Here is a 21,787-nt window from a genome sequence, read left to right on the forward strand (position 1 = left end):
ATTCCTTAAAACCTTTGAAAGCACCTGAATAGTCTATAACAGAATATAATAGAGATTTTTTTTTGTCTATATACACAGGGTGGAAATGATCAAAGGAATGGCACTTGTTAAGATTTTGCTGTTTACATAAAGGTAAAACTAATTAATGGAAAGAATAGTCTGATTTCCTCATATAGTGGTTGAGCCTTTTCATTTACTCAACTGTACAGAAAACCAGGCCTCTATCAAGGGTACAGCGTTCCCTTCTCTGCTTCTTTCAGGTTTTTCTTTGCCATCTTTAATTTTTTTCTGCACTTTCTTTAAACTCTAATGTCAGCTTTACATATGCCATGTCTGCTCTGTAGGCTGCGTGCATCTAGACAAAAATTTCTTCTGCAAAACATGGCAGTGTCATTTGGAGTAATGGTAATTACCGGCCACGTTATGGGGCACAAAACACTTTGTGTAGTGATCAATTGGAGAGCAGCATCTAATAGAGCGGATGCCACTATTTGAGGAAATACAGTATTTGCTTTTTGATGCCGGCATAGGTGTAATGAATACTAAGTAGTGTTGCTTTGGCTTTGCGGTGAGTTAAAGAGGGGTTTCTCAGGTTGGCTTTGTTCCACCATTCCTGTTTAAACTGAACAGCGACACGGAAAAAGGCAGAAAAATGCCATCTGGAAAATGTCAATGAAATTTCCATGTCTGTGCTCTTTGCACAGAACATTGACACGGAAAAGAGATGGAAAACAAACGGGCTTGTACGGTGACTGTGAACGGGGCTTTACACACAGGTGCTGTAATTCTCCGGTACTAGCCCCTAAGGTGGAAAATTGTTGAGTCGCTTTGTCCCCATTCCATGTTGGTGCTGTTTACCCAGAAGAGTGTCACGGAAGAAAGGTGGAAAATGATGGCTTTTTCAGGGAGTTTGAAAGGGGATTTACACACTAATATGCTGTTCTACCTTTGTTACGTCTTGGTTACTACCTCTGAAGAAAATGGCACATTTTACAGGCTGTGTGAAAGGGGAAACGCACAGGCACAGTCCCACCTACTGTATGTTATGACTGAATGCTACCTCTGAAGGTGGAAAATTGCCAGGTCGACTTTGCCACCCCCATTCTGTCTCTGTGCCTTTTAGACAGGCCAGCGACTTGGGCAAAAATTTTGATTTATTTATTTATTCAGTCATTCCATTTATTGTTTATTTAGGGCGTTGTAAACCTACCTCCGAAAGCAGAAAGAGGCACGGTGGACTTTGTCTTCTTATTTTGTTGATGCCGTATGGCTGGAACTGCGTTTGAGGAAAATGCTGGCATTTTTATGGTTTGGGTTAAAGGGGCTTATTCCTTCCCGCAGATTGGTTGTTGTGGAAGTGTGTGAGCTCAACAGTGTCACCTTGTCATTAACTGTCTCTACTCTCCCCCATTAGAGACCTTGCCGGAGTCTATGTTTAAGGACGACAGCGACGCCGCCACCCTGAGACAGACCCTGCCCGACTTAACCCCTGACTCCGACGCACCGGCACTTCCTGTCGAGGACTCCGACGGCATCCCCGCCGCCTCTGCCGGTGCAGAACTCGTTGATGACTGCGAGGAACCCGCCGTGGCTGACGCAGAGGGCGACGACTCTCCCAGCAAGTCCCCCTCCAAAAAGAAAAAGAAATTCCGCACTCCTTCCTTCCTGAAGAAGAACAAAAAGAAGCCAGAGTCCTAAATACAACCTTCCTCATGCTTTTATCACCTTTGTTTTAACACCACTCCTAGCTATCTTTTTAACCTTTAATCTTCGTTGAGCACGTGCCAATTTTGTATAGTGTAAAAAAAAAAAAAAAAATTAAAAATAAAATTAAAAAAAAGTCATTATTTACCGTATGATGCACCGTCTTTGTCCACTCTGCTGGCTTTTAAAAAAAATTTTTTTTTTAAATGCATTTCAAATAAGAAGCACCCAGTGGAAGCAAAGTGAAATATTGTAACCAGAAGAATGTATTGGGATTGTATAACAATATGAAGTGTCTTTTAAGAACAAAATCAAGTGAATTCAGAAAGAATTCGTGTCAATGGTAAAATCGCAAAAAGTGACTAATTTAGCGGCCGTGGCTAACGTATACAAGCTAATTAACAATGTGTCAGTTATGGGCCCATTTCCAATGGTTGCTTTGCTATGAAAGAATGTGTACAAAGACAAACATTGATTATTTTTTTTTTGGTCAACTTTCTGAATATTACGTCTTATTTTGTCGCACGATGTAGAAGATCCATAGTTAGCTTGCTGTGAGAGAGCACTGTGAATCCTATATTTTTCTTTGTTTTGTTCTTTAACTACACTCAGCAAACTATTTTATGTTTTTGCTTTATAGGTCATGTATGTGCTGTTAAAAAAAGAAAAAAAAAGACTCCCGCTTTAAAGATATCGTACTGACTCCTGACAGTTTGCTTCCCTGCTCATTTCCACGCTAGTTATTAGCATTGTTAGCATTTGCTTCATTAAAATTCATTGCTGTATGTAATTGAAGCTTTTGATTATAAGGACATAAGTCAGACGTTCCCTCTTTGCCATAACAGCTAAACTTCTGGGGTACTAAAACCCGTCTGGATGGATTTGTTTTTAAGGTTATGTACCATACAAATACCAGTAAATGTGTTCATTGGCTTTTTAATAAAGCTACACTGAAGTAAAATGACTCGCCTCTTACTTCCCATGGGCTCACCACCTGTGGGTTGGCCCCTAAGGGTCGGGTGCAGCGTGAGCTGGGCGGTGGCCGAAGCTGGGGACTTTGGCGATCTGATGTCCGGCTACAGAAGCTGGCTCTCGGGACGTGGAATGTCACCTCTCTGGCAGGGAAGGAGCCCAAGCTGGTGTGTGAGGTTGAGAAGTTCCGACTAGTTCCAACTTATTGCCCCCACCGCTCAGTGCCTGTACGTTGGGGTTCACCCCGCTGAACGAGAGGATAGCCTCCCTCTGCCTTCGGGTGGGAGGGACGGGTCCTGACTGTTGTTTGTGCCTATGCACCAAACAGCAGTTCAGAGTACCCACCCTTTTTAGAGTCATAAGGATGGGGCGCTGCTGACCTCGACTCGGGACGTTGTGAATCGGTGGGGAGAACACTTCGAAGACCTCCTCAATTCCACCGACACGCCTTCCCTTGAGGAAGCAAGAGTCTGGGTTCTCTGAGGCGGGCTCTCCTATCTCTGGGGTTGAGCTCACCGAGTTGGTTAAAAAGCTCCTCGGTAGCAAGGCCCCAAGGGTGGATGAGATTCGCCCAGAGTTCCTAAAGGATCTGGATGTTGTGGGGCTGTCCTGGGTGCCACGCCGCTGCAATATCGGGTGGACATCGGGGACAGTGCCTCTGGATTGGCAGACTGGGGTGGTGGTCCCCCTTTTTAAGAAGGGGGACCGGAGGATGTGGTCCAATACAGGGGGATCACGCTCCTCAGCCTCCCTGGTAAGGTCTATTCAGGGGTGCTGGAGAGGAGGGTCCGTCAGGAAGTCGAATCTCAGATTCAGGAGGAGCAGTGTAGTTTTCGTCCTAGCCGTGAAACAGTGGACCAGCTCTACACCCTCGGCAGGGTCCTCAAGGGTGCATGGGAGTTCGCCCAACCAGTCTTCATGTGTTTTGTAGACTTGGAGAAGGCGTTCGACCGTGTCGCTCGGGGGGTCCTGTGGGGGGTGCCGAACCACCTGATACGGGCTGTTCGGTCCCCGTACAACCGGAGTCAGAGTTTGGTCCGCATTGCTGGCAGTAAGTCAGACTCGTTACCGGTGAGGGTTGGACTCCGCCAAGGCTGCCCTTTGTCACCGGTTTTGTTCATAACTTTTATGGACAGCATTTCTAGGCCCAGCCGAGGCGTAGAGGGGGTCCAGTGTGGTGGCCTCAGAACTGCATTTCTGCTTTCTGCAGATGATGTGGTTCTGTTGGCTTCACCAAGCCGTAATCTCCAACTCTCACTGGAGCGGTTCGCAGCCGAGTGTGAAGTGGCTGGGATGAAAATGAGCACCTCCAAATCTGAGACCGTGGTCCTCAGTCGGATAAGGGTGGAGTGCCCTCTCCGGGTCGGGGATGAGATCCTGCCCCAAGTGGAGGAGTTCAAGTATCTTGTTCACGAGTGAGGGAAGAATGGAACGGGAGATCGACAGGCGGATCAGTGCAGCGTCTGCTGTGATGCGGACTTTGTATCGATCCGTTGTGGTAAAGAAGGAGCTAAGCCGAAAGGCGAAGCTCTCGATTTACCGGTCGATCTACGTTCCTACCCTCAGCTATGGTCACGAGCTGTGGGTCGTGACCAAAAGAACAAGATCCCGTATACAAGCGGCCGAAATGAATTTCCTCCGCAGGGTGTCCCGGCTCTCCCTTAGAGATAGGGTGAGAAGCTCGGTCATCTGGGAGGATCTCAGAGTAGAGCCGCTGCTCCTCCACATCGAGAAGAGCCAGATGAGGTGGCTTGGGCATCTCTCTAGGATGCCTCCCGGATGCTTCCCTGGTGAGGTGTTCCGGGCACGTCCCATCGGGAGGAGACCCCGGGGACGACCCAGGACACGCTGGAGAGACTACGTCTCTCGGCTTGCCTGGGAACGCCTCGGGGTCCCCTCGGAAGAGCTAGAGGAAGTGGCTGGGGAGAGGGAAGTCTGGGCTTCCCAGCTGAGGCTGCTGCCCCCGCGACCCGACCTCGATAACCGGAAGACAATGGATGGATGGATGGACTCGCCTCTTAAAAGAAGCCTGAAAGGTCACCATTTGCTTTTTCTTTTATTCCTTTTTTAAAGTAGTTGACGAAGTTATTTTTTTTAGCGTTATCAGACATTCACTTTGCCATTACTGGTGAACTTCTGGATGCCCCCCAAACCACACCCAAAAAAATATAGTTTAAAAAATAAAAATAAACAATCTGGACGTATTTGCTCTATTGCTTTTACCATAGAAATAAAGATGGTATTTGGGCACCTTTTAATAAAATTACAATAAATTAAAATGACTCTCATAGTCATGCTAATATTAGAGAACAAGAATAGAGAAAAAAACATTTTGTTTTATTTAAACCTTCAATATAAAAATATCCCAACATAATATATGAATGTGTAAAATATTTTCAATTAATATGAATGTATTATATATTTAATTAGATGATTAGCCTCCCTTGGATGTGTCAGCTGTGTAATTCTATGTATGAACGGTGTGGGGGCGCTGTCGGGAAACGCGGCCAGAAGGACGCTCTTGTTTTCTGCTTATTTTCCTCTGTTTTTTGAATTTTCACACAGTGGCGTACACGCTTGTGGTGAACATCAAGCCCAACAGCGTGGATTAAACCTGCGTTTGAGTTATTTAACTACGCGTCAGCACCCTTTAGCGTTTAAATGCTCTGTTTGCGGTGGATGGTATAGTTTGACTCTTCGCGACACAAACGGTAAACACTCAAGTGATGATTTGTTTACGGTTCTGCGAATAGTTTTGCTAACAAAGCTAATAATAAGGTGTTCACTTAGAGACAGTGACATGTACTTTAAAGCTGAAGCCGTGACGCTTAATGTATATGTTCAAGTTGTTGAAATGAATGTAAATTTGTAAAATGTCTAATGGAAAATTTTGAATTATAAGAAAATTAGGAATTATTTGAATTTCACGAATGGTATCGATAATCTGAACAGCTAGAAACTAGAACAGTTTGAGAATTTGTTAAATGGGAGGATAAGAATCGTTTCAAATCAGATTTATTTTTTTCATGGAAAATGTTTTTTTTTTAAGTTGCTGAATGAGCTGAACTTTTTTTTATTTTGGAATGGTTTGAATTGTTTGAGAAATTTGAATAGACTGTATACTGGTGACCCCGTTTTTCAAATTTGGAATTCTGGGAAATTGGGAATTTTGGAACTTGAAAATAATTCCCAAAATATGATGAAAGAGCTAAATATTTTGAAGATTGAATGGTTAGAATCGGTTGTGTGCGGATTAGGTCAGTTTGTAAAATGTCTCCATTTGAAAATTTTGTCATGGGAAATATGAAACTATCATGCAAAAATGTTGAATTCTTTTAATATCACAATTTGTAACCTGAATAACCTTTTTAACTTTTTTATGTAATATTTTGAAGCAGTTCAGACCTGCAAAGACAGGGTGAAATTGTACTTATCAATTAATTTTCTCAGGGGAAATGTGAAATGAAAAAATTCTGGTAATCTTGGTTAATGTGAAAATTATGTCTTCATTGAGCTGAACAGTTTGAATATGGAATGGTTTTGCTTCTTTGAATAAGATGTGAGGTATGGAAGGTTACATGTGGAAAATGTCTCAATGGGATTTTTTTTTTTCATGGAAAAGTGGGTATTTAGATAAGGCAAAACATAGTTGCCCCAATGTCTTGTATGAGCTGAAGATTTTCATGTTGAAATGGTGGGCTGAATAATAAACATATTTTTGGTGCAGAATAATGGTGGTTCATATCAAGTGTTGATGATAAATGACTCTTTCAGATGGGGAAAGCGCCCAAAAAGCGGAGCGTGGCTGACAAAGTTCGCAAAGTTAAGGCCTCTGCTGAAATCAAGAATAACCCCTTTGAGGTGAAAATCAACCGCAAGAAGTTCGATGTTTTGGGGAGGAAAAGCAAGCACGATGTGGGCCTCCCAGGAGTGTCCCGCTCCAAAGCCATCAACAAGGTGAGACTCCAGAGACAACAGTTGTACAAGTGTTTTCACTCCACATAGTAAAAAATGTAAATGGCAACATTCTGTTCAAGGTGCAATCTGTCACATATCATAAACCCTTTATTGTGTGTTGAGTGACATTTCAACATTCCTGTCATACAAGTATCAAAATAACTGCTGTGTAATTAAAAAAAAAATAAAGTAAAACTCCCAACCCTTTGGAGACTCCTCACATCACGTAATAAAGAAAGAACAGGAAACAGTTTCATGTCAAGATGTTCTTGTCATTTTCACATCCCATTCTTAATCTATAGGGTTTAATATGGCATCGGTCCACCCTCTGGAGTTATAACAGATTAAACCCTTCTGGAAAAGCTTTCCACAAGGAGTGTGTTTATGACTGTTTATGAATTTAGGACTATTTTTCCAGAAGCGCATTTGTGATGTCCGCTCTAATTCAACCAAAAGTGTTCTATACGGTTGAGGTCAGGATTGTGCAGGCCGGTCAAGTTCATCCACATCAAATTGTCTCATTCATGTCTATATGAACCTTGATCATGTTGGAACAGAAAGGGGACCATCTCCAAACTGTTCCCACAATGTTGGAAATGTCCAAAATATTAGCCCCTGAGCTCCAGTGAAAGGAACTCATACCAGCATACCTTCAAGACATTTTGGACGGTCAAACAGTTTGGGGATTACCCCTTCCTGTTCCAACATGTCTGTGCACTGGCGCACAAAGCAAGGTCCATAAAGACATAAATGAGCGAATTTTGTATGGATGAACTTGACTGGGCTGCACAGAGCCCTGCCCTCAACCCGATAGAGCACCTTTGGGTTGATTTTGAGCGGACAGTGAGCCGGCCTTCTCGTCCAACATCAGTGTGTGACCTCACAAATATGCTCCTGGAAGGATGGGCAAAGATTCCCATAAACTCACTCCTAAACCTCATTAAAAGCCTTCCCACAAGAGTTGCTGTTATAGCTGCAAAGCGTAGACCAGCATCGTATTAAACCATAAACAGTAGATTTAGGAAAGGATCTCACTTCAAATCATATGTCAGTCAAAGCAGGTGAGCGGATACATTTGGCAATATAGTGTACGTCTCGTTTGATGAACCCTTAGGGGTATTACACTACTATATTTTAAGGTTAGTCATGATGGTGGTACTTGGTATAAAAGGTTTGCGAACCACTGTAATAGAGAGAGAATGAAACACTCTTTCTTCATGCTGTTACTTTAGCATTTGCCTACACTTTCTCTTTCTTGTTCTATGCTTATCGTCAAACTTTTTCTCTTTGAAGTGACTGGTACACTTCTGTGGTGTCATTACTGGTACAAAACACACCTTCAAGAGTTACTCCTTTCGATGCTCACTGAGCTCCAGTCTCATGAGATGATGTTTTCTGATGTCCAATAGAGGAAGGAGACCCTCTTGAAGGAATACAAGCAGAAGAACAAGAGCAGCAAGTTCATCGACAGGCGCTTCGGGGAGTACGACTTCAAAATGGCGCCCGAAGACAAGATCCTGCAGAGGTTTGCCATGGAGAGACAGGTGAGCCATGTTGCCATTTTCTAATCATTTGACTGTGTTAAAGTGTCTTGAATGGCTTTTAAATGGCGCATTCCAGCGCGCCCACGAGAAGGACATGTACAACTTGAACGAGGAGGAGGAGCTAACTCATTACGGACAATCTCTGTCGGAAATGGAGAAGTTCACCGACATGGTGAACAGCGACGACGAGTCGGAGGGGAAAGGACTTTTGTCGGGTGAGAGCGATACAGAGCGGAATTCTTTTATTATCAGATTTTCTGAAGTCCACTCACCTAAATTTATACCAAAATATGATGCAGAAATAGAAAAATGTGTGCTTTTGTTATGGAAGACTTTTTTTCTAAAATCTCTATACTTAAAGCTCAACGTTTGTGCGTCCGTTTTCAAAGAACCGAACGCTCCTGCACGTCCTTGGACGTTCTAGCACGCCCCCGCACGCTCCTGCCCTCTTTAAATACCAAACTAATAATACATATGACAGGTTACTATTACATGTAAAAACATACAGAAACATGTACTATAAAGGCTTCTTTATACTTACGCGGACGGAGAACGCGCTGACTTCACTGCGGCTATCCCACACGCAGTTTGCCTTTATACTCGAGCGCAACCCACGCGCGCTGTTTTGAAAGTGTGCTGCAATTCTCCTCCAAGTCGGGGGTGTCGCTACGGCTTGTATTGGCTAGGACGCCACAGGTGGAGTTTCCTCTGCATCTTTTGGCCATTTCCGGTAGCCGGAGAGATGATGATGATCATCCGTGGATGATCTACGCACAGCAACAATTTTTGCCGTGTGTGCGTCAAGCCACGCAGAGGGGCCGCGGGGGCCAATTCGTCGGTCACGTGATTCAATGTGGGCGTTGTCGGCCTTAAGTGGAGGCTTATTGCAAAACGTGCAGGAACGTTCAAAAACGTGCAAGAAAACATTTTTGCTCTTGAAAGTTCTTTGAAAACGGACACACAAACTTTGAGCTTTAAGTATATAGATGTTGCCGAACGTGGTTGAAACATTTTTTTTAAAGAATTTCAAACAAATGCTTGTCCCAAATGAATAAATCAATACATGAATTATATAAATGACATCATAAAACTACACCAAATTTAACAAAAAGACCCATCTTAATTTAAAAAAATGTCAATTAAATGAAGGCATTATAAAAGATAATGTAATACAAATATGCAGTTTAAAACAATCTAAATTTTGTCATGTAATAAAAATGGAATCTTTGATAAATCAGAAAAATAACGTATAAATAAAAAAATCATGTTGTTTACACAGCAATACAATTAATGACATTAAAATTGCACAAAAACAATCTGTCCTAAATACGTAAATTACATGCAAATGGCTAAATAATAAAACCATTTGAACAATAAAACAAATATTAAATAATTAAAAGTGAAATAAAGAGAGCTGTAATGTCAAATCCAGGTTACACATTTGGCCAACATTTAAAGTTCACTTTCCGCTGTTGCAGTCTGTGCCACCAAATGGCACTGTGCCTGAACCAGCTGTATGTTATGAATTAAAAACACAATTTTGAACCTTGTAGCTGAGCTGACGGCCTCTCACTTCGGCGGTGGCGGGGGCCTCCTCAGGAAGAAGAACTCCGGGGAGCAGCCGGACGACGAGGGAGGTCCGAAGGCCAAGTCCCGGCAGGAGCTGATCGAGGAGCTCATTCACAAGTCCAAACAGGAAAAGGTGAGCCGCCTCCTTGCCGATGTAAGCCGTGAGATACAACAAATATAACCGTCATCGTCCTTTTCACTCTCAGAGGGAGCGACAGGTGCAAAAGGAGGAGGCGCAGGAGCTGACTGAGAAGCTGGACCAAGACTGGAAGAGCATCCAGGCGCTCATGGTGCCCAAGAAGCCCAAAGCTCAGCGGGTGGAAACGCCACAGGCTAAACCAAAGGTGGGAGCCCCAGCTAGACAAAGTTATCATTGGCTATGAGTATGGGGCTAAAGTGGTTGAGAGAAATGAAAAAATTAGGTGGTGGCCAAAATGACGCAGGGTTGAATCCTCCAACCCAAAGAAAGATGCATTACGTCATCAGTAAGGACTAGTGAGCCCGTTCCAGAAGCAGTCATGCAAGCCCAAGCCATGACATTACCTCCACTATACTTCACAGATGAGCTTTTGTGTTTTGGATCTTAAGTAAATCCTTTCTTTCTCCATACATTGGCCTTTCCATCACTTTGGTAGAGGTTAATCTTGGTCTCAACAGGCCATACAACCTTTGTGGCTCATCTCTTTACTTCTTTGCAAAATCCAATCTGGCCTTCCGATTCTTTTTGTCGATGAGTGGTTTGCATCTTGTGGTATGGCCTGTGTATTTCTTCTCTCGAAGTCTTCTTCGAAGAGTGGATTGTGATACCGTCACCCCTGCCCTGTGGAGGTTGGGAGTGATGTCACTGACTGTTGTCTTTGGGTGTTTCTACACAGCTCTCACAAGGCTTCTGTGATCAACTGCTGTTGATACACTTGGCCGACCTGTTGGATGTCTATTGCTGAGTACACCAGTCGTTTGTTTCTTTTTCAGGACATTGCAAGTTGTTGTATTGGCAATACCCAATGTTTTCTCTCAGCTTCAAAATGGTTTGCTTTTCTCCCATATGCAGCTCTCTGTTCTTCATGTTTGCTTAACAGCAAAAAGTGGGTGGCTTCAAACAAAAGGTGCTCTGTCCTGAATTGTTTAACACATTTAGATGTAAATACCATGAAATAAAAGCTGGAATTTTGAACTTTTATCTCATATTCATCTTTTATCTGGAAGCCAAATGTCTTCAGTATACAACAAAAACAAAGGAATTGACCTTGCTGGTCCAATACCTTTTGAGGGGACTGTATTATCTAAAACATATTTTGTAAACATAGATACCGTAGATTTAGAGAACATAGTCATATTTTTTTTAAGGAAAACTATGTTAGAGGAGAAAAAAAAATGTTTCCGAAAAAGTTTAATAGGAATTATTTATTGGACTGTATTGCTCAAACTGTGACTAAGCAGCCATCTCGCCATAAGTTCCAGTTCCACTTCATTGGTTATCATCACACTTCTACCTTCACGGGTCAAGCAAAAGAAAAACAATACAGTAACACTTGAGTTGATCACTGCAGATGGTCACTGAGCTGACTTTTGACACGTATGTTTGCACAGCTGGAGGAGTATGACAAGATGGTGAGGGAGCTGGGCTTCGAGATGAAGGCTCAGCCCTCGGAGAAGATGAAGACCCCGGAGGAGCTCGCCAGGGAGGAGCGAGAGAAGCTGCAGAAACTGGAGGTGCGTTCACAAAGTAACATTAATAACGAGCATACAAGAGTAAATGCAAGTAGGGCTGTCACCATCAAATCTTTCTAGAATCGATTGTCCTGTAGATATTTAGAGTAATCGCCGCCCAGCCCCCAACAAAATTATTTTTATTTTTTTGTTGTATATTTCAAGGGAAAATAGCAATATATTTTGAGAAAGAAAATTCAGAAAACACTCTTTTAAGTGCTGCATTGTGCGCATCTGCGCTGCACTACAGCTTCTCTTTCTTGGAAAATGACAACTCTTGGTGTTTCCCAGTGTGTTATACAATACTATAACAGAAGAAAAATACACTTGCGGAGTTAATCCTTAACATGCTCACCGAGTTGAAGTGTCACAAGAATTGCTGACGTCTCACGTGACAGAAGTGACTCCCCTCCTTTATCCCCTGACTTTTTTCTAAGGCGGATCGACTGAGGAGGATGATGGGCGATGAAGAGGTGGAAGGAGTGCCCAGTCAAAGTCACGTTTCGGCCGACGACATCAACGACGGATTCATCCTAGACAAAGAGGACAAGAAAACTTTAGCCTATCAGGTGATACAATATATTGTACATGAACACAACACATGTTGTATAGGAAATATGTAAATGCAATATGTTTGCTTTATTGTAAAGGATGGCAAGTGGAACCTAGAGGAGGAGCCCGAAGATGATGGAGAAAAAGGTGAAGAGGAAGAATCCGAGGAAGGAGAGCCGGAGGAGGAAGAGGAGGACGACGATGGTGTCTGCAACGAGGAAGATGATGATGATGAAGAAGAAGAAGAGAATGATGAGGAGGAGGAGGAGGAGGAGGTGGGCGAAGAGGACGGTCATTCAGACTTGGAGTCTGTTAGAGAAAGTGAAGCAGAGGAGGAGGATGAGGAGATCAAACCAAAGCAGACAATAGAGGAGAGAAAGTCCCAGCAGGAAGCAGCCAAAGCGGAACTTCCATACACGTTCAGTGGTAACAAACCTGTTTGATTAGCATGTTAGCAATGTGTTGATGTAGCCTTCTATTGGTGTCTGTTAGCCATGGATCTTTTTGCTGTTGTTAGCTTTCTACTCTATTTTCCGATTCAGAAAACATTATTGATCCCCAATTAAGGGAGCAGAGAATGGCACAGTTGGTTACAAGTATTTACAAAATAACAGCATAAAACAAGTAAGGGCATAAATACATACGAGAGTGTGGGGGAAGCAGTCTATACATTTTAGAGTTAGTAGCAATGAAACGATAAGGATGAAAATGACACCTGAGAGGTGGTTGCATAAGTGTGCAAAGTTGCAAACGCTCCTTTATATATCCACAATATGTTTCTTTGTGGGAGATTTCAGCCCCCCCCCTTCCTGCTGCGTCTCTGCGTTTCAAACGTAATAATTTGGTCGTTCTACTCTCTTTGGTTGCGACTGCCTTCGAACATCGTTTCCAGTGGACTTTTGAAAATGTAAAAAAAAAAACTTTTTTTTTTTTTGCTCAGTTTTGCCACAGTAAACCCAAACTAATTCCATCTGACTAAATTGTCTCTCTTCCCATAAAGTAGCTCTTTTCTCTTTACTGCCTTGTCAGTATAAAGCAGAACGACTAAAGAATAAAATAATTTTACTCTCCCCATTAATGGGGGGAGAAAAAAAATCATCCTGACCCAAAAACTTTTAATTTTATCAATGAGTGTGGAGTTGGCATGTTCTCCACGTGCCAGCGTGGGTTTTCTACGGGTACACCGGTTTTCTCCCACATCCCCAAAACATGCATGGTAGGTTAATTGAAGACTCTAAATTGCCCGTGGTTGTCTGTTTATATGTGCCCTGCGATTGGCTGGCGACCAATTCAGGGTGTACCCCGCCTCTCACCCAAAGATAGCTGGGACAGGCTCAGCATGCCCACGATCCTAGTGAGGCTAAGCGGTACAGAAAATGGATGGATGGAAGTTAGGTAGGTAGTGCATTAGCCGATGTATTCACTTTCCTTTCAGAATTTTATTGGCCTGTCTTGGCATCTTTTATCTGCAGTGTATTAGCCGCTGTTGAGCTACCTCTTAATATTGATTTAATTGGCATTAAGAAAGCTGGGATAGGTTCCAGCACGGCCGCGACCTTAGTGAGGATAAGTGGAACTGAAGATGAATGAATAGCTGTCCATTAGCTGAATATTATGCTTCATTAGCTACCATTGGCACTGTAATAGTCTGAATGACTTGTAAGAGACCGGTAAAACAAAAACAAAAAAGAAGAGAAAAAATCATCACGTTAGCCTCTAATATTATTGTGCTTTGAGTTAGCATCCTGTTGTTAGCATAATGTATGCTTTAAATGTAGTTCCAGAATGCGCCAAAGAACTTGAAAAGCTACTTCATGGTCACACCCCTGACAACCAGCGCCTCATCGTGGCCCGGACTCAGAAGAGCAACCACCCCAGTCTGGCTGTGGGCAATAAGCTAAAGCTACAGGTACCAAAGTGCATTCATTTATTGGGGGTTATTAAGACTAATTATGAATTTATAATATCTTTGTGTCAGAAACTGGTGGGTTTTCTTTTGGAGTACCTGGGAGAACTGGCCTGTCGGAGTACCCCTGAACTCACCACCGTTGACAAGCTAATTCCGTCCGTTGATTTGTTTGCCTTCTAACACTTACTACTTAATACTTTCTTCAGTGAAGTATTTATTGCTTCTTTTATCATATGTGTAGAGAGCTGTACAGCTTGTGTCAGATGTTTCCGGAAGCAGCCTGTAAGTCCATGCAGATCATCATTGGAGATGCTGCCCACAGCATGGAGGAAGAGCTTGAAGTCAAAGGGAACGCTGCTTTCCCAACACTAGACATGGTATTATTGACGATTGATTGCCTTATTTTGCTTTATTTGACCATTTTATGGGCATTAAACATGGTTTTATTTTCTAAACCGAACCACACCCAGTTTATCGTGTTAGCCGTTGTTTACCAGTGAATTTGCCACTGCGTTAGCCTCTGCTGCCACAGATTTATTCGTCTGCTGTCAATGACTTACAATCTATTTGCAGTGTGCCTGTTCCTCAATTAGCAGAATTTTGCCAGTGTTAGCGCTTTTTTTGGTGGCCATGTTTTAGCCATCTTTCAACAGTTATGTTTTAGCCTTTCATCCCTTTTGAGCCCGTTGTTTAGCTGCACTGCATGTTAGCTTTAAGTTTACAAACATATCTGTAAAGAATCGTACATGAAGTAAGATAGCTTTGGGTTTGTTGTTTCTCATGTGCATTGAAATGTTTTTTGTGTGCTTTTAGTTAATCTACCTGAAGGTGGCAGCGTTGCTGTTTCCCACGTCTGATTTCCGACATCCCGTCACCACACCAGCGCTGCTTTACATTGGCCAAGCTCTCACAAAGGTACAAAATCATTGTAGTTATCATATAGTCACAGTACATAGCACCTGGCACAAAGCACACACCACATAGTCATCGTACATAGCACATAGTCATAGTAAGTAGTACCCACCGGATAGACTTCGTGCATATCACATAGTCATAATACATATTGCATCGTCATAATACGTAATCCATATAGCACATATTACATCGTCATGGTAATATCACATAGACGTATAACATAGTTCATATCACGTAGTCACAATTTATACATCGTACACCGCATTGTCATCGTACATATTGTATGGTTATATTATAATTAGTGATGCACAAGGATGAAAATTCTCGAAAACCGAAACTGAGGAACCCACGGCTGGAAGTCCTAACACTGGAAAAAATTCTCAATCAGTCAATATTTATTTGTAAGCGCTTTTCATAGAAAAAAGTGCAACACAAAGCGCTTTACATAAATTAATACATACAAATAAATCAAACCCACCAATTATTAATGATCAAACTGTCAGTTATTAGTAAAATTGCATTTATTGCTACGACTGCAGAGCTGCCAACCTACAGAAATTCACTTCCAGAACAATGTCTAAATTTCCATATTTTTAAATGTATGTCAAGAACATTACCGTAGGACAGTTATTACAGTATATTATGTAATAGGATTTTAAAAAAGTTGCATGCTGCTCAATTTCGCAACATAATCATTACTCTGTAATTGTAGTTGTGAATAAATTATGGATTTAATATTTGTTATTTCAAAGAATTTATTGGATCAACCTTAAAATAACAGATGTGTTTGCAGCCAAAATTCTCTTCTCTTGCATGCTATTTTTTCTATTGCTATTTATGCTATTTATTTTTCCTGTATCCACTATTGCTAATGAAATTATACAAATTTCCCCATTATGGGACTAATAAAGGTTATCTTATATTATAGAGATTTATTATATTCTTGCAAAGATCATTTTACACTTGAGACTATGTGAGATGCACGTCATGGAAACAATGAGTCCCAACCTGGGAACAATGAGTCTCTACAACGGTTCTTGCTTCACGGTCCCGCTATATTATTATTATTATTTTTTATTATAGGTGTTACTCTAGTTTTTTTATTCTGTTTGTACAATATTCTTTTGTTATCCATTGCTCTCTCTCAGTATATTATATTTATTTAGGCCTTTCATGATAGAAAATATTTTAGAACAATAAATTTTACCGAAAACTATCACGACAAACGATAGTATCCTTGATGTTTTTTTATGGCATTGATATAATGATATTACAGTATAATAATTCAAATGCATCATTTTTAAGAACAATTCACTTTGAATTCTAAGAACAATGAACATTGTAATGTAGAACAATAAATGTAATATACTGAAAACCGACTCAGGCTCTGTTCACAAAAATTGCACTTCAACAAATATTAAAATTTGGCACCTTGCGTTATCAGCCAATCAAAGCAACCTTTTTTGCTTCAAGATTTGTCCTTTTTCAAGGTCTGCCGGCTTTTTTTTAAACGCTGCTTTGTCAACATGTTGAATAACTACATCTCTTACAATAGTAGCGCTATACTGTATATAATGTGAGCAAACGTGCGCCATAGTCACGTTTGTATTTGCATTTTTGGGCAAAGGGTTGCATAATTGCAAGCTGAGGAGAAACGGGAAATGTCTAACCGAAATCGAATCTATTGAAATTGGGTGGGATGGTTGTGTTTAAAATTGATTTTGTCACTTTGAGGTTTTAAGTTGTCTTGTCTTTATTGCGACTTCATACAAATTCGACATACCAGCTTGTTGGTGTTAGCGGGATGGCCGCGTTCCACTGGCTTGAATCCAAAATGTTCCCATATCGTTGCGGTGGCGTTAGGCTTTGGAACTCATTTCATTTATGCCGCTCAACTTTCTGTAACTGTGCAGCTACCAGCATGCCGTCAGAAAACTTAGCTCCATGTACGCGAATGCCTGCATAAAAAAACGAATTTGTTTCCGGTTTCTGGTCCCTCTGTTATGTAAGCTGTCTAGCTTTATCTTGTGTTTCAGTATTTTCCTCTCGCACTCACATACACACCTATGAGTAATTTAGAGTTTTTAATTAACCTACCATGCATGTGGGAGGAAACCGGAGTACCCGGAGAAAACCCCCGCCGGCACGGGGGAAAAAATGTGAAGTCCACACAGGCGAGGCTAGATTTGAACCCGGGTCCTCAGAACTGTGAGGCAGATGTGCTAACCAGTCGTCTGCCATAATGCCAGGGCATTGCTTGTTAATCGTAATTGATTCTTTACTCTGAGGTGTACACACACGTGCACCGGACGTCAGTGTTCAATGTGACATGTCTAGTTGGTTATAATACATAATCCATACCACATAGCAAATGTTGCAGTCATAGTACATACAACATACTGTAGTCATAGTACAACCCCAATTCCAATGAAGTTGGGACGTTGTGTTAAACATAAATAAAAACAGATTACAGCTATTTGCAAATCATGTTCAATCTATATTTAATTGAATACACTACAAAGACAAGATATTTAATGTTCAAACTGATAAACTTGATTGTTTTTAGCAAATAATCATTAACTTGGAATTTTATGGCTGCAACATGTTCCAAAAAAGCTGGGACAGGTGGCAAAAAAGACTGAGAAAGTTGAGGACTGCTCATCAAACTCATCTCATCTAAGATGGACTGATGCAAAGTGGAAAAGTCTTCTGTGGTCCGACGAGTCCACATTTCATATTGTTTTTGGAAACTGTGGACGTCGTGTCCTCCTGGCCAAAGAGGAAAAGAACCATCCGGGCTGTTATGGACGCAAAGTTCAAAAGCCAGCTTCTGTGATGGTATGGGGCTGTGTTAGTGCCAATGGCATGGGTAAAGGCACCATTAATGCTGAAAGGTACATACAGGTTTTGGAGAAACATATGCTGCCATCCAAGCAACGTCTTTTTCATGGACGCCCCTGCTTGTTTCAGCAAGACAACGCCAAACCACATTCTGCATGTTACAACAGTGTGGCATCGTAGTAAAAGAGTGCGGGTACTACACTGGCCTGCCTGCAGTCCAGACCTGTCTCCCATTGATAATGTGTGGCGCATTATGAAGCGTAAAATACAACAGAGACCCCGGACTGTTGAGCAGCTGAAGCTGTACATCAAGCAAGAATGGGAAAGAATTCCACCTACAAAGCTTCAACAATTAGTGTCCTCAGTTCCCAAACGTTTATTGAATGTTGTTAAAAGAAAAGGTGATGCAACTCAGTGGTAAACATGACCCTGTCCAGACTTTTTTGGAACCTGTTGCAGCAAAATACAATTCTAAGTTAATGATTATTTGCTAAAAACAATAAAGTTGATCAGTTTGAACATTAAATATCTTGTCTTTGTAGTGTTCAATTCAATCTAGGTTGAACATGATTTGCAAATCATTGTATTCTCTTTTTATTTATGTTTAACACAACGTCCCAACGTCATTGGAATTGGGGTTGTATATATCACATAGTCATGGTCCATAGTATGTCACATATTCATAGTGCATACCGGAAAGCCTAGAGTACATAATACATATAGTACACAGCACATATAGTCCATGGATCATACCTCATAGTCATAGTACGGAGCACATCGTCATGAAGGCCACTATTTTGAGCGCATTCAGTATATTCCAGTGTAAAGACTCCAAATGACGTGTGTGCAGTGTCCGGTGAGATCGTTAGAGGACGTGACATCTGGTTTAGTGTTGTGCTGTCTGGCGGTGGAGTACGTCTCCTTTTCCAAGCGCTTCCTGCCCGAGCTCATCAACTTCCTCTCCGGAACGCTACACCTGGCTGTGCGGGACAAGCCATCCGCAGGTAGACGCTGACTCCTCTTCAAGCTGTCTTGTCGTCAACAACCGACTTACTTGATATTGCAGGTTACAGCGTCGTTCCACCTTTTAGAAGGACAGGGAAACACAGCAGTCTGCTGGTGCTTTTGGATTCTGAATCTTGGAAGAGCTGGAGTGGGAAAACCTTGCCGCTGTCTGCCACGCAGTGCCTAACCCTGCAGAATGACGTTGACGCAGATCACTACAGGTACATAGCAGACACTGCGACACTTCCATCACGCCATTTTAGTCACAGCAGGGGAACTTGCTAATCTCAGTGGGGTTGTTTTGCCATTAGCAGGGTTTAGCCAGTGTAATCTATTCAGTAGCCATCTGTTCAAGGTGCATTTCATTGTTTGCTAGTGGTATAGCAATACTTGAGATCTCTTTCTTCAATTTTTGTCGACTAATGAAACGACACTTCACTATTTTCCCCTCTAGGTAGTGCAACAACACTCTTAATTGTGCTTTTAGGCGCTTGAATTGTGGCATTGTTTTTTTCTTTTTTGTTTAAATCTATCAGATGTCTGGCGGGATACATTAGGGTCATCCTTGGCCATACATTCGAGTGACTTCGTGCTTTGTAAACGGCAGTTTTAGTATTTACTTTTAATCTGGTGGTGGTGTTGCGACTTTCGCCTTGTCCCGTCAGGGGTCACCACAGTGAGTCACTGGCACGATTTTACAATTTATGGCCTTCCTGATGCAACCCACCATTTATTTAACTCTGACTTGGGACCAACAGTGGCTGGGTATTGGGGCACTGGCCAGGAATCGAACCCACGGCGTCTGCACAAGAAGCAGCAGAATGTACCACTGGAATACTAATGCATTTAGTTTTATGACTTATTATTTTTAATCTATTATTTTCATTTGAATGATTTTATATTTTTATTTCTTTCTTTTCATTTTTTTTCCTTTTCGAAGCAATTTAAATAGATTTTATTTTTAAAGGCATTTTTTTGTCTATTATGTATTTTAATGATATAAAAAATATAAATTGAATTTGATTTTAAATGATTTCAACTTGGAAGCATTTTTATAACATGTAATTTGGTTTGAGTCATTATTTTTAATGTATTTTAATTTTCAAGCCATTTTAACGCATGGTAAACGTAATTTGTTTTATTTATTGATTTTTCTTTTTTTTGTAGTCTGACATTTAGAACCAAATTCAAAGTAATTTTTAAAAATTCCAATTAGTTTTTGTTTTCTATGCATTTTTAATTTAAACAATTTGTTTTCATTATTTTTAGACATTCTCTTTTGTTATACAAAAAAAACAATTAAGAGCTTGTTTGACAGGAATGTTAAAATGTTATTAAAACATCTGTAATGTTTTTTTTTTTTTTTTTGGTCACTTTTTTTGTTGATAGTTGTTGCAATCACATGCGTCTAAATGATGAATAATTCCGCCATGATGTTGTTGTCAGGTTGTCGTGTGTATCCATGTGCATGGAGCTGCTAAACAGATGCTGTGTGCTCTACAAGGACCTGGCTTGCTTCACGCACATCTTCCAGCCAATCAGTGTGCTGCTTTCGCAACACCTCTCCTCTAACGTATTACCAGAGCCTTTAAGGGTGGGTTGTCTTTAACTCTCATCTTTATCTTACATTATACCAACCAGCATTACTTGGAATGATTAAACAGTACTATTTCACTTTAATTGTAATGAGAATGTACATGTTAATGATGTATGGAAAAGACAGAAATAATAAATATAAATAGGGTGATTTTGAACAGAGCCCAGAAAAATTTCAGGATGTCGCTAAAACCTTAAAATCCCTGCTATTTGCTTATTGATTTGATAAAACCGAGTCGTGTTATGTATCTTTGTCAACATGTCCTTAAATTGTGCTTCAGGAGCTTCGGGCAGAGATCTTGGAGGTCCTCGGCGGCCCTCGCATAGCTCGCGGCCACCTGGTGTTCGAGAAGAAGAAGCCTGTCCCTCTGAAACTCTTCACGCCCAAGATTGTGGCGGTGTACGTTAAGATAAGAAGTGATCGTAATAAGACGTGTTGTACTTGAGTCAGTGGTAAGACAGTGTTCTTTGCTGCAGGTTGGACTACGGGAAGAAGCGCGGCGTGACCAGAGAGCAAAAAGAAGAGCACCGACTGCGTCACAAGTACAAGAAGGAGTTCAAGGGAGCGCTGAGGGAGATCAGGAAGGACGCTCGCTTCCTGGCCGGCGAGAAGCTCAGCAACGTCATGAGAAGGTATAAGACATCGTCACGCGAGCTTCCCGCAGCTCGTGGATGCCGGCCACCCTCACGCCCCCCCCTTAACGTCACACTCACCATACTTATTGTTACCCACAGGGACGCGGAAAGGAAGAGGAAGGTGAAAGAGCTCTTTGGCAGCTTGGCCACGCAAGAGGGAGAGTGGAAGGCCCTCAAGAGGAGGAAGAGGAAGTGAGCGCCTCTGCCTCACATGGTTATTTTTTTACTTGCAACTACACAGTTGTGGACATTTTCATCTTGGCCTTTGTGTCAACTCCACACGTACACAGTAGTCCTCGTGTTACAATACACACATTCATCAATAATGTATTCTAAAGTGTCTTATTTGCTGTCACAGTTTCAGTGATGATCATCATTAATTAGGAGATAAGATGGTCTAGGTGCACCTAATGAAATGTCTGATACAATAAAGAGCAATTTCTGGTGTTAAATGCCATTTAAAATGTCAACATTTCAATTTCTTTCGCAAATGTCTGGTGAACCTTTTTAAAAACAAATGTTCAAATTGCAAATATAGCCTATATTCAGACATGAGATTGTTTCTGCAGCACATTTGCGTGTAAAGGTTGGTTTGGAACTCTTGTCTATTCTAATTTATAACATTTACATTTACTACGCCTAACTTGCGATGCACAATAACCTACACAAGTCAGACTTTATGCCATGATTACAGTGCCTCAAATGAATTCTTTCACCTCTTAATGTATAAAAGCTATTCTAGGTAAGCCATATTTAAATGTATTCATGGTGTTTTTATATAATTATTTGTAGGAAAAAAGATCAGCGCACACAATATGCAGTATTTCTTTAAAATACTGGCCTTGACCCTTGCCCCACTCAATCGTCGTCTACTTCA

General features: G+C 41.5%; 2 protein-coding genes and 1 long non-coding RNA gene across 27 annotated transcripts in view; 2 read left to right on the forward strand and 1 right to left on the reverse strand.

The window, feature by feature from the left end:
• Positions 1 to 2,665, forward strand: part of add1 (adducin 1 (alpha)) — a 41,236-nt gene extending 38,571 nt beyond the window's left edge. For 8 of the 25 annotated variants that reach the window (XM_061799144.1, XM_061799147.1, XM_061799150.1 and 5 more), the window contains one exon: positions 1,415 to 2,665. In XM_061799144.1, the coding sequence (XP_061655128.1) occupies positions 1,415 to 1,698 (284 nt within the window). In that variant the 3' untranslated portion in view covers positions 1,699 to 2,665. Of the gene's footprint in view, positions 1 to 78; positions 133 to 1,414 lie in introns of those variants that run through there. The other 17 variants (XM_061799156.1, XM_061799155.1, XM_061799163.1 and 14 more) reach the window with 8 other exon arrangements.
• Positions 2,666 to 5,222: 2,557 nt separating this feature from the next.
• Positions 5,223 to 21,381, forward strand: nop14 (NOP14 nucleolar protein homolog (yeast)). Its single transcript, XM_061747245.1, has 19 exons — positions 5,223 to 5,387; positions 6,451 to 6,633; positions 8,043 to 8,177; positions 8,254 to 8,392; positions 9,731 to 9,879; positions 9,953 to 10,090; positions 11,337 to 11,459; positions 11,894 to 12,025; positions 12,107 to 12,434; positions 13,787 to 13,917; positions 13,987 to 14,072; positions 14,159 to 14,294; positions 14,731 to 14,832; positions 18,524 to 18,677; positions 18,740 to 18,899; positions 20,125 to 20,272; positions 20,556 to 20,674; positions 20,752 to 20,907; positions 21,010 to 21,381. Exons 2-19 carry the CDS (start codon positions 6,451 to 6,453, stop codon positions 21,104 to 21,106), a joined length of 2,616 nt encoding a protein of 871 aa, XP_061603229.1. The 5' UTR covers positions 5,223 to 5,387; the 3' UTR covers positions 21,107 to 21,381.
• Positions 11,945 to 18,531, reverse strand: LOC133464981 (uncharacterized). Its single transcript, XR_009784519.1, has 2 exons — positions 14,740 to 18,531; positions 11,945 to 11,989 (listed from the first exon to the last, which is right to left on the reverse strand). It is a non-coding gene; the product is annotated as an uncharacterized LOC133464981 (long non-coding RNA).
• Positions 21,382 to 21,787: the final 406 nt, after the last annotated feature.

Source organism: Phyllopteryx taeniolatus, chromosome 15, assembly GCF_024500385.1.
Source record: "Phyllopteryx taeniolatus isolate TA_2022b chromosome 15, UOR_Ptae_1.2, whole genome shotgun sequence".
Taxonomy (NCBI): Eukaryota; Metazoa; Chordata; class Actinopteri; order Syngnathiformes; family Syngnathidae; genus Phyllopteryx; species Phyllopteryx taeniolatus.